The 12,016-nt window shown below is 39.2% G+C and overlaps 1 protein-coding gene and 1 pseudogene across 9 annotated transcripts in view; one reads left to right on the top strand and one right to left on the bottom strand.

Annotated features, from left to right (window-relative positions):
• On the top strand, nt 1-1,049 carry LOC124215693 (trypsin-1-like; annotated as a pseudogene).
• Nucleotides 1,050-2,193: 1,144 nt separating this feature from the next.
• Nucleotides 2,194-12,016, bottom strand: part of LOC124215124 (zinc finger protein 728-like) — a 33,841-nt gene continuing 24,018 nt past the window's right edge. For 3 of the 9 annotated variants that reach the window (XM_046618121.2, XM_046618122.2, XM_046618123.2), the window contains 12 exons: nt 4,940-5,059; nt 4,748-4,867; nt 4,557-4,676; nt 4,365-4,484; nt 4,174-4,293; nt 3,982-4,101; nt 3,791-3,910; nt 3,608-3,718; nt 3,349-3,459; nt 2,722-2,811; nt 2,473-2,604; nt 2,194-2,384 (listed from right to left, as the gene is read on the bottom strand). In XM_046618121.2, the coding sequence (XP_046474077.1) occupies nt 2,356-2,384; nt 2,473-2,604; nt 2,722-2,811; nt 3,349-3,459; nt 3,608-3,718; nt 3,791-3,910; nt 3,982-4,101; nt 4,174-4,293; nt 4,365-4,484; nt 4,557-4,676; nt 4,748-4,867; nt 4,940-5,059 (1,313 nt within the window). In that variant the 3' untranslated portion in view covers nt 2,194-2,355. Of the gene's footprint in view, nt 2,385-2,472; nt 2,605-2,721; nt 2,812-3,348; nt 3,460-3,607; nt 3,719-3,790; nt 3,911-3,981; nt 4,102-4,173; nt 4,294-4,364; nt 4,485-4,556; nt 4,677-4,747; nt 4,868-4,939; nt 5,060-5,131; nt 5,231-5,317; nt 6,624-12,016 lie in introns of those variants that run through there. The other 6 variants (XM_046618113.2, XM_046618124.2, XM_046618117.2 and 3 more) reach the window with 6 other exon arrangements.

Below are 12,016 nucleotides of genomic sequence, written 5' to 3'. Positions count from 1 at the left end.
ATGTTCCGGTACTTGGTACTCCTCCTGTCACTCTCATCCGTCGCTTACAGCGGTGAGTAGTTGATGAAGCAGATACTGAAGTAGAATCTTCTCGATTCAGTCGTATTATTCTATCTCTTCCGGCTAGCGCATCTGACGTGCTCGCCCGACGTACCTGTCACTGTGAATACGTGACTAAACACCGCTGGTGAAAACTCGGTACTATCGACAAACGGAAATTTTTTTTTCCCGATCAATCAGCGAGCTCGATTTTTGAATGTTCATGAAATATTGCGGGATCTCTCCGATGAATGAGTCAATTGATCCCGAAGACTAGAGTGATCGAAGAACTGTACATTTTCAGAATCAACTGCGGGTAAGCGTATTATCGATGGTGTTCCTGCGGAACTCACCGACTTTCCCTAACAGCTGAGCCTGCGCTTGAGAGGCATCCACATATGCGGCGCTGCCCTGATATCTCCGGAATGGGCCGTCACCTCGGCTAATTGCACCACCGGACGGCATATTCAAGACTTGAGTCTCCAGGCTGGAACCGCAAAACTTTCATCCGGAGGCCAATTCCATGCCATTTCCCAGGTGATCAACCACCCGAAGCTCGACAGCATGTCCATGGACCATGCCATCAGTCTCCTGAAAGTCAGCGTTAATTTCACCAGGGCGAAACCGTAAACAAGATTGAGCTTCCCGAGCAAGATCAGGAACTCCCAATTGGCATCTACGCCAAAGTTTCCGGATGGGGTTCCGGTTGGGAATGGTACCCCGAAAACACAGATCTTTTGTATCAGACTTCCGTACCGATTGTTTCCAACGATGACTGTAACGCCACCTACCCCGGTTCGATCACCGATAGCATGATCTGCGCCGGCTACGACGATGAAATTAAAGGACACTGCTACGGTGATGAGGGAGGCCCACTTGTCCGCGATAAAATCCTCTTCGGTATTGTCTCTTGGAGCGACGGTTGCACCCGTCCTAAATTCTATGGAGTTTCCACTCGCGTCGCCGCCTACCGCAACTGGATCAAAGATACGACAAGTTTCTAATCTTACAACCCCCTATAAGCGTACACTGTCCGTGTCTCTGTTGCCGTCATTGCGAAAATTCTCTAATCTTATGTTCCAATTGTACTTTGTTGAGTTTATTGCTGAAATTGTGCAATTTTATTATCCAAGAATTATGTACGGTTGATTATTATACGCAGCAAACAAATTCCATTTATCCATATCCATTTTTCGTCCTGATACTCGTCCTTGGTTGAAACCAAGGGGTTGACCACTTTATGAGACTTTATGAGATTTCTAGATATCCCATTGTCGAACGATTTTAAGATCGTTGTAAATATTGCGAAAGACTTGTATATTCTAAGAGATTTCACAAGAACTTACGCAGTGTACCAGGTTTGTAGGGTAATCAACGCCTCGATTATAACAAAATTTATGATTTTTTAACCGTAAATTTTAACCCTACGACTCATGACTTGATTTTTTTTTTTCAAACGCATGATTGGGGTCCGAACGCGCCCGACGCTTTTTTGATCATAAAACCGGTCCTATGCAATTGAACAGACTCTCTTGTAAGTGGTTCTTTTTTTTCGTTTTTGCGTAAGGAAGAGGACGATATTCGAGAAATCTAATTTCATTCGCATTAAATTAATGAAAATCCTATTCAACGACTGAAATCTGTGTAGCGTCAGGAGGGCTGAGTGTTGTTCAAAGTTCGCATGGGTTGCGTTATATCTAACATTTTCGCGATTCCGTTCCGAATCATTCGATCCTATGTGCGTCGACATGAGTTGGTCTTTTCAATTCGATTACTCGATCATCATCAATGAACTAATCATACCATTCGAATGGTCTACCTCCTTTTAAACCGATCTCTTCCTCTCTCATACATTTTCTGCACTAGGAGCAGTGTCACGAAAGTGCATAATCGGTGTGTACGGAGCGTAAACAGCGAAATAACACCTTGGTTGGGCGTAGAGTAGGTTTCGGTAACCACGCACCGAAGTCGACGCGTTCTTCCCCGTAAAACTGTTTTGAGTTTACAATTTCATGAAAAATGATGGTTGGAGAAAATAATTTACCGCAAATCAGTAAAGCTATTTACAGTTGGGACAATTCTGTAAAAATTATGAAAGAAATAAAAAAGGATGAAAACAATCGTTCGTCGAGTCGGCATGGAATACTTCGTATGTATGCTTGACCGGAAACAAAAGTATAGTTTTATTTGATGTTTCGGAAAATGTTATACATAAGTAATAATCACGAAAAATATGGAAGGCACAAGTCGACGTTTTCGTTCACGTTTCATATTTGTAGTAATGTTGAGAAATACATCGACACCTTGTAATGCAAATTAGTATGGGCATGTTCTCCGATTGTGTCCTGTGAATGAAAAAAAATACTCAAGATTCTATTGAAACGACATCATACTAACTATAACTATTATTTCTAGAGAGTGGGGTACTCTTGCCTGAACCACCGCAATTTCCGCACGTATAACTGCGACCACCCCCGGAGAATGACATCGAAGGAGATGGTGTGAACATGTAGTTATAGGACGATGACGAAGTGCTGCGACGGCCGCAAGTTCTACTGTTGTGACCTGAGATGAGAAGACAAAATACATATTAATTCTCATCATCTTGACTTCTGATCATAATCTTTACTGCTAACATCATAGCTCCAATAATAGTCACTGAAAATGGTCTCAATAATGTACCTTCACCGCCACAGGTACTGCATCTAGGAGTGGCTCTCGTTGAAGCCCTGGATGTCACAGAATCGCGCGAGCGTGTTGATCTGTTGTGTTCTGAGGGTTGAAAAATTTTGAAAACACGAAATTTCATACAAAATCAGTGAAACTAGTTGAATTTGCAAGACTTTTTTGAAATTTGAAAATTATGCGTAATCAATATTCAGTATATTTTATAAGGTACGAATAGCAGAGTACAATTTAATTTATTTTTGAATATATTAAAACACGAGCCGTCATTTGGTTTAAAATTCATTCATTCATCCATTCCACAACTCATTAGTTTCAGTTGTATATTGTTTAAAAATGGTGTATATTGTTAAAATTATAAATGAGTGTAAATAGTAGTCTTTCGTCGAGGGACTATATTCTTGGATTTCTCAGTGTTTTTTGTTGTTCCTTCGTTTTAAATCGTCTCTCTTCGAATTTGACTTGACTTGTGGAGTTTATGATAATTAATGTTAAATGTTCTTCTCCGAGGTTTAAATTTATTTTTTTATTATAAGTTCGTCGATTTTCGGTCTGCTAATATTTCATCCGCGTGTGTCGTGCTCATTGCGCGGTTATGTTTGAATCATTATACATTGTTAGTACCTTCTCCTCCAAATAGTCCCGATCCGTGAGATCTCGCAGGAGTGCTGGATGCAGCAGGTTTGGGTGATGAAGTAACTGATCCCAGCTGTAAGTACGTCCATCTCTCGTGTCCTAGGTGATTAAAACAATTTTTCAATAGGAACATGGAATTTATTTTACTGGCGAGGCCTTGTTTCCATTCACAATACCGGTCAAAGGTTCAAGATCAATTTTCGAATTTTCGAAATGATTCTGAATTGTCGGACAGTGATGGTTATACCTTGTTGACCACGTACGCCGCCTTCATGTGATGTTTCGGTGGCTTTATCAGCAGTAGTTTTGAACACGGAAACAGATGATTTATTCATTGGACAGGTCGTTCTGTTGTGTCCTAGATATTGGAAAAAATTTGCACGTCAAATCGTGAATTATATCTTATTTATCAATATATCTTCGTTTATACCTTCGTTGCCACATACTCCGCACTTATATGATCTCTTGGGACTTTCGGTGACTTTGGAAGGTTGAATTATCGACTCGGATGCAGCTGATTGATTCATTGGACAGGTCGTTCTGTTGTGTCCTAGATATTGGAAAAATTTGCACGTCAAGTCGTGAATTATATCTTATTTATCAATATATCTTCGTTTATACCTTCTCTGCCACATACTCCGCACTTATATGAACTCTTGGGACTTTCGGTGACTTTGGAAGGTTGAATTATCGACTCGAATGCAGCTGATTTATTCATTGGACAGGTCGTTCGGTTGTGTCCTAGATATTGGAAAAAATTTGCACGTCAAATCGTGAATTATATCTTATTTATCAATATATCTTCGTTTATACCTTCGTTGCCACATACTCCGCACTTATATGAACTCTTGGGACTTTCGGTGACTTTGGAAGGTTGAATTATCGACTCGGATGCAGCTGATTTATTCATTGGACAGGTCGTTCTGTTGTGTCCTAGATATTGGAAAAATTTGCACGTCAAGTCGTGAATTATATCTTATTTATCAATATATCTTCGTTTATACCTTCTCTGCCACATACTCCGCACTTATATGAACTCTTGGGACTTTCGGTGACTTTGGAAGGTTGAATCATCGACTTGGATGCAGCTGATTTATTCATTGGACAGGTCGTTCTGTTGTGTCCTAGATATTAGAAAAAATTTTCACGTCAAATTGTGAATTATATCTTATTTATCAATATATCTTCGTTTATACCTTCTCTGCCACATACTCCGCACTTATATGAACTCTTGGGACTTTCGGTGACTTTGGAAGGTTGAATTATCGACTCGAATGCAGCTGATTTATTCATTGGACAGGTCGTTCTGTTGTGTCCTAGATATTGGAAAAATTTGCACGTCAAGTCGTGAATTATATCTTATTTATCAATATATCTTCGTTTATACCTTCTCTGCCACATACTCCGCACTTATATGAACTCTTGGGACTTTCGGTGACTTTGGAAGGTTGAATCATCGACTTGGATGCAGCTGATTTATTCATTGGACAGGTCGTTCGGTTGTGTCCTAGATATTGGGAAAAATTTGCACGTCAAATCGTGAATTATATCTTATTTATCAATATATCTTCGTTTATACCTTCGTTGCCACATACTCCGCACTTATATGATCTCTTGGGACTTTCGGTGACTTTGGAAGGTTGAATCATCGACTTGGATGCAGCTGATTTATTCATTGGACAGGTCGTTCTGTTGTGTCCTAGATATTAGAAAAAATTTTCACGTCAAATTGTGAATTATATCTTATTTATCAATATCTTTTTGTTTATACCTTCTTTGCGACACGATCCGCATTTGCGCGTATTCTTAAGACTCGGTGTAGGCGGTGGAGTGGGAAAATCCATGACTGAGGGTATTGAATCTCTATTTTCTGGAAATTTCAATTTCAAAACTGACGAATCTAACACGAATAAAATACATTCATTCGATTTTAATAATTTGTCACTTTTGCAATTACCCAACTCGCACGGAAATTTCTCATGATCGACCTGCTCTTTGAGTTGCAACATTCCCCTCCAGATATCAGCCAATTTTCCCAATACATTTCTTGTCTCAGTCTCCGCCTCAGCCTCTGTTTCATCATCTGTCTCATCGTCTCCGAATAACTCGGTATTCGTATTATCAGAGGCCTGTGACGAAATCTCTTTACCCGTCATTCCATCTTTTCTCATCTTCTTGTCACCGTTCATGTTATCATATGGTATTTTCGCTGCGTCAGCATCACTTTCTTCTTCATCGTTATCATTTTTATGTGGCTCAATATCAAATATCACAAGTAAAGTATCAATAAACTTGAAGACCAATTCTTTCTGTTGTTCCTGTATTTCAATATTGGATAATTTATCAATGACATCGATAAAATCACCGACAGTGTTTACGATCTTTTCTTCATCCCGCAAATTTCCAGCATTATTTGTTTTTAATCTTGAGGATAAACCATCGGTGAAAAAAGAGCTCAGTAATTTCTTATAATCCATCAAATTTTCCTCTTTTGAAAATCTCAATATCTTAATCATGTTAAAAAAGTCTTCAACACTATCTTCAATAGCATTTATAATGTCATCTTCATCGTTATCTTCACAATCATCTGTTGAATCTTCACCGTCTTTATCTTTATTATCATAAACATTTTCAAGTTTCAACCAAACTTCGCGCGCAGTTGTGCAATTTTCGAGCAACACAAGCAGCTCGCTGCTTATATGTAAAATCAATTTTGATTTAGCTATTTCATCCTTTTTCATCCATAACTCACCCACCGCGGATGATTCTTCGTCTTTGTCGACATGATCCCAAAGATCAGATACTCTCAACAAAGCTTCGGCTTTCACTCGCCAACTTCGATAATTCTCTTTCGTTAATACGTCGAAAGCGATTGCCCCTGAATCGCTTAGTCTGTTTGTCATCGCAAGTGTAGTACTCCACTCCTGGAAATCTCCTATAAATATCACAGATGCAGTTTTATGTTGATACGTTCATTCGCACTTCTCCGAACAAGACAGTAGAACAAGATAGAGCTTTTGCAACGCAACCCGCCAAATATGCAACAGAATCGCGCAAGGTTTGGACTTGTACTGCCGCGATAATTTACTTCTCCGTATAAAAGTTCCAACGCCGCGCGCCGTCTGTCGTGCATCTCTGAACACTAGAGGTCCCCCTCCCATTCGTGTTTGTGCGTCACTACGCATGCTACATCTATTCCTGTGATGGCCGAGCCTTTTCTGATACTGTGATAAAGAGATAGTGTCGTTTCTACCGTCCTTTATTTTCGTCTAGATAAGGTGACCAACAGTCGAAACTATTAATATTTTTTATGGAATAATCGGCCTATTCAGGATACGGATGATCTATGTGCCAAGTGTCCATCAAGTCCATTTGATTCTATCTAATGACGGATAATTATAAATTTAATACACTCCATATCAGTGAATCTATTCCATTCTGACCATTCCGTTAGATATATACTATTGGTTCTAAACTTGGTTCCTGATAAACGTCTTGTGCGCATCCACTTCAAGTGTCTGTTGCATTTGAGAAAAAAGTAACCAGCGTTGGTTGATGTCAACAACTGCAAAACTTATTGCTCGCAGTCCCGCCGTTATCACAGGAAGCTGCATTGAGATGACAGCCACGTACATGAAACGCGATAGCGGTAACTCGGCTGCATAGCATTTGGGTAATTCCGCCTCTGAGCAGCGGATCTTGAGTGTAGTTTGATCTTGTATTTTTCAAATCGATTGAAACTCTTTCTCACGTAAAATGTACATAGTAAAAAGTGCGCCGGTATTTTTTTGCCAGTTCAGAAAAATTTGTTACATCGGTTATAAATTATAGCATTTTACTGTACAAATAGCGGACGGAAAACTTTGCAAATTAATATTTGGGGTCCCCTTACCGTGGAGAGGTGTGCAAAAACGCGTTTTGAAGATAACGAGAGACACAACTCGAAAGAAATTTACAATTTCTGAAAAATGTAGTTTTGTTATTCTTATGAGTGTTTCAAATTTTTCAAAATGCCTTTGTCGTCATGTTCGAAACACGTTTTTAAACATATTTTTACGTCAGAGGGGACCCGAGATAATAATTCTTGAAGCCACACGCGCGCCACTTTTGCAGCAAAATGCAATAATTCGTGGTTAGCGTACAAATTTTTTTTTTTTTTTTTTTATATACGATGAAACGCGATTCCACTTCTTTACATACATTTTTTGTAAGAAAAGTTTCAATTGACTCAAAAAATGGAAGTTCATTTCTCGCTAATTTCAGGTGAAATTGCCCATTTATAGTTTCGTGCAATTCTGTATCTCATTATCTGTCAAATTAAGTTAATGCAAATTAAGAACAACGCGTATCGTATCATTTCGAATTTTTAACTTTACCTTTCTAAGACGTCTTCTTCTTCTAATGCTGCAGGTTGAAAAAAATCGTTATTGTTGTACGACCATATTTTTCTTATGCGCTAACGGTACCCGTGATACGAACAACATTGTTCGTCATAGTTAATGGAAATTACGCAATCAAGGTCGTAGGATAGAACAATTGGTCGAAAATGAATTCCAACGAACGAAAGGAAAAAAGGTGCGCGGTACAAGGTGGGGGAATTAGTTTAGGTTCAGCCCTTGGTGGGACGTAGAGGGCGCAGTTTTGTCCTTGATACAATATCAAACTTTTCGAAAAATCGTCATTTTCCTGTGTTTAGTATCACTTGACCTGTAATAATTACGTACACAGATGCCAGGCACAAAATCCATGTAAACTTGTGCTATCAAAATTGTAAGATCCTTATAGCTTCTCCCAAAAACACAAACGCAAACTGCGACGGATTTTATATATTTTCCCGTTGATTCAGCGCATGAAAAATAAGAAAGTAATTAAACTCAACCTAGGCTAACAAAGAATTCTTTTTCTTTCGGAGACCGTTTTGATTTATGTTGTCTTCATAATCCTTGACATTCTTGTATTACGAGCCTGAACCAATTTCTCTGTAGAAATGAAAGCTCATTCCAGGAGGACTGATACGTCGTGAATAATTTTTTTGTAGGAAAAGAATCGGTGAACAACTTGCATGTAATGATAACATTATTCCATAGAAACGGACTGGCGCGAGCAAATTCTGTATGAGCGAACCCCTGCATCCAAAATCTGTAAATCAAGATAATCTGGAATAATTTCTCTGTGGAGACAAACATCTTAGATAATTGTGTTGGATCGGTCTTAATATCATTATGTAGAGATAAACCGCCGTAGAAACTTCTGTAGAGTCAAACTCGGTAAGCAAGAACTCCGTAGAGGTCCGTTCCCGATTTACGACATAAAATAACACGCCACTTTTTGTATGGCAATAAATTTTCCAGTCGCTTCGTTATTTCAATTAATTAATTTGCATTCATTGAATTCTCTTATTTTCTTTCCCACCTTTTTCTTCTCAATATTATTGTAGTTGTTGTTGTTGTGGTCGATTTTCGTGACGTAACATAATGTTCAACAATCGCATCATGTTGCATTGAAAATTCTTGGTGATGGTAAAGACGTTCTACCCACGCAAGTAGGAAAGTTGTATAAATTATTGCTATTTCCGATCACTATTCATGATTTTTATAGATTCACTAGGTACACGGTTTTGTTGTTCTTCTGAAAACTTTTTCCCGTTTTATGTGTTTTCAAATTTTTATGCATGAAGATAGTAACGTTTCGCCGTTAAGAAAAAGTATAAAATTATCGCCACTCCATCATCACATTGTCTATCGGTGTCATGTTCAGCGCTGCCTGTCATGGTGGTTTTTCTAGTGGAAAATGCGGGAGAATTTTGACGATCTTTAGCTGTATCTCTCGACGCATCGATCACAGCATCTTTGTATAGAATATCCAAAATTGTTATCCACCGCAACATTACTTTGATAAAGCACGTGCCTCGAATAGTAGCAGCGCGTGTGCAGGCACTTCGTAAAAGTTGGATGAAAGGAATCTCAGCCATGATTTGGTTACGTATCTTGTAAGTATGAACTCGTTCTTTCAGAATTTACTATAAGTAACGGTGCACCGTGATTGGGCCTCCCAGAAACACGAAAACCGCATCAAAAATATTGTCAGATTCTTTTGTTTTTCGGCTGTAAGTTTTCAGGAATTGACCGTAACGACTATAGCCTACTGACAATCGGTTCCGACGTTTACCAAAATTGGCAAAAATTGTGCGGAAAAAACCATGCTTTGTTTCACGTTTCCGAGCCAAAACTATTTTCCTTCGTGATGGATTTGAAGAACCCTTATTCGAGTCATTGGACCCGCAGAAAGCCTGAAAAACATCTGCAACATTGTAGAATCAACAGCAAAGTGAAATTATCAGGAAATCCTTAATTTTTTTCCTCAGTACGGGGGAAGGGGGGTTTATGATCATCCTTTAGGAATGACTTATACTGCGATGATATCGGATGTTTAATGCTCTTGTTTTCAGACTTTAAATACATTTTAAGTTTTGAATATTGAGCAGTTTTGTTTACGCTTGAGGATGATATCTTCTTTCACTTTGCAAAGGGGAGTGAGATGTCTACTGGATGATTTGCACCGATTATTCAGGGAGTTGAACACTTTTGGTACAATTTCGAAACACTGCGAGGGATGAAATTTCCTGTTTTTCACTCGTAAGGGAAGTACTGATACCAATAGATGCCTGCCGGAGGGTGAGTTGTGAATTTGGATTGGTTTTCAAGAGAAGTTCCACTTCGCGCTTTACGATGACGGTTCGACAAGCGATCCGTTGCCATCGAAACGATGCGCGATAGATAGTTCGGGGTCTTGTATTGAAAATTAAGAGAATAACCACCAATCACGTCGTGAGCTGAGTACGTTGAGTGACTCCGCTGCCACCAGTTTTGTACAGGGGTGGTGGTTGGGGATCCCGAATTGACGATTCGAAAAAAAATTCCACTTATCACTTTGCGGGGCGAGTACGATGAAAGGATATGAGAGGAAGTTGTATTGAGGAGTTGAATGTCTCAGTGTATTATGATTGATTTATTCGACAATTGATGGAGGGTACAATGAGAAGATTTGGGGGAGGAAAAAGGAAAGAGAGGTGAATTTAGATGTTGTCCGAATGGGAGATGATTTGAGAGTGTCAATATGTATATGAGACGAAGGCTGCAAGAAACCGGCCGGTTGCAGTTTAGGATTCCAGGGAGCATTCTGCTGATACGATATGGGAACCGGGACAGTTAGGTGATGATAAGAAGAGGATGAAGGATGTAAGGTAGCTGTGAGAGCTTGGGAAAGGATGTCACAACATTTTAAACTAGATCTCTCTGTATTATTATAAACTTCCAATAATTTCATAGTTTTCAGACTGATCAATCACACTTACGCATGAAAGGAAATCACTTTCAAGTCAATGATGTGACCAGAGTTGAGTTGCGAATAAAGTCCTATACGACGCACTGGGATAAAAATCTATCATTCCCTTGTTGAATATTGTATTATTTCGTTGAAACTTTAGACATAAGTTTCAAATGAAATATTAGTCATTCTTAGCATAATTTTATCTTCCACAATGTCGATTGCCGTTTAATTTAATTGGGTGAGTAACACGCGTTGCAGACTGACTAATTGCAAAGGATGTGGTCCAATCAACCGCACCGTATGGTTTCGTGATATCGTCAGCTGCTGATTAGAGGCTTGCTTAAAATGTGTTGAATTGTTACGTTCTGGGAGAACGTCTGCGAGAGATCTTCTATTCGCTGATTGATTAGGATCGAATTCAGATTAACAAACCTTGCCGCGTCGATTATATGTGTGAACTCAGATTTTCGGTTCGTTCAGGATTCTCGTTTCAGCTCTTCACTGTCTGTGAATTCGGTTATTTTGTGTCGCGCTAATTAACACTACGCGCAATTAAAGTGATTCCTTTTACACAAACACTGTCATTTGAAATACACATTTATTAACAAATAACAATTTCTCCTCGATCAATACTCAGCGCCAGATTTTAACAATGTCTTATTCACTTGCGAGGTTGTTCAAGTACGGTTGCAACAGCAATACTTGAGTTTGGTGTTTCTGAATCAAAGGGTTGTTTGATTTTAATTCATTCGCTCTCCGCTTGAATTTGGAATTGATTCTAAGTTTAATTGAGTAGATGATTCTTCAATGTGAGGTTATTATCTCAACTCTGATTGTGTTCTTTTTTCTTTGATGCCTGTCTTTCGAGATTTCTGAAAAGCTGGACGTAGGAGGAGTTTGAAAAAGGGATCTTCGTTGGTGAGTTAGGTTCCCAGGTGAGTCAGCGCAAGGCGATTGCTCTGTGAAGCCGATCGGTCAGCGCCGACACGACACGTGGTCTATTCGCATCCAAGGAATAGAGGATGATGAAATGCTCTACGTATCTCCTGTCTCACGCTCTTCGTGTTTTGTATGCAATTTCACCTTTATTCGTCTTATCGTGTCTAAAATCTCCTGCAAGAGTTTATTAATCCGAATTTGAGATTATGCAGCCCGTGAGCAGGCTAATATTAAAAACGATATGCGCTTCGACTGTGGAAATACGTCTACCCGCATATTATATCTTCTGCGTCGCGTTACTCAGCTACGGTAGCAGATAGTATGATACATAAGAATTGTGAATGCTGTAATTTATACACGGTGATGGTAACTATGTAGTTCAATATAG

This window comes from Neodiprion pinetum, chromosome 3 (assembly GCF_021155775.2).
Source record: "Neodiprion pinetum isolate iyNeoPine1 chromosome 3, iyNeoPine1.2, whole genome shotgun sequence".
NCBI lineage: Eukaryota > Metazoa > Arthropoda > Insecta > Hymenoptera > Diprionidae > Neodiprion > Neodiprion pinetum.
Note: the sequence above shows the minus strand (reverse complement) of the source record. Positions and strands in the feature narration are given on the sequence as shown.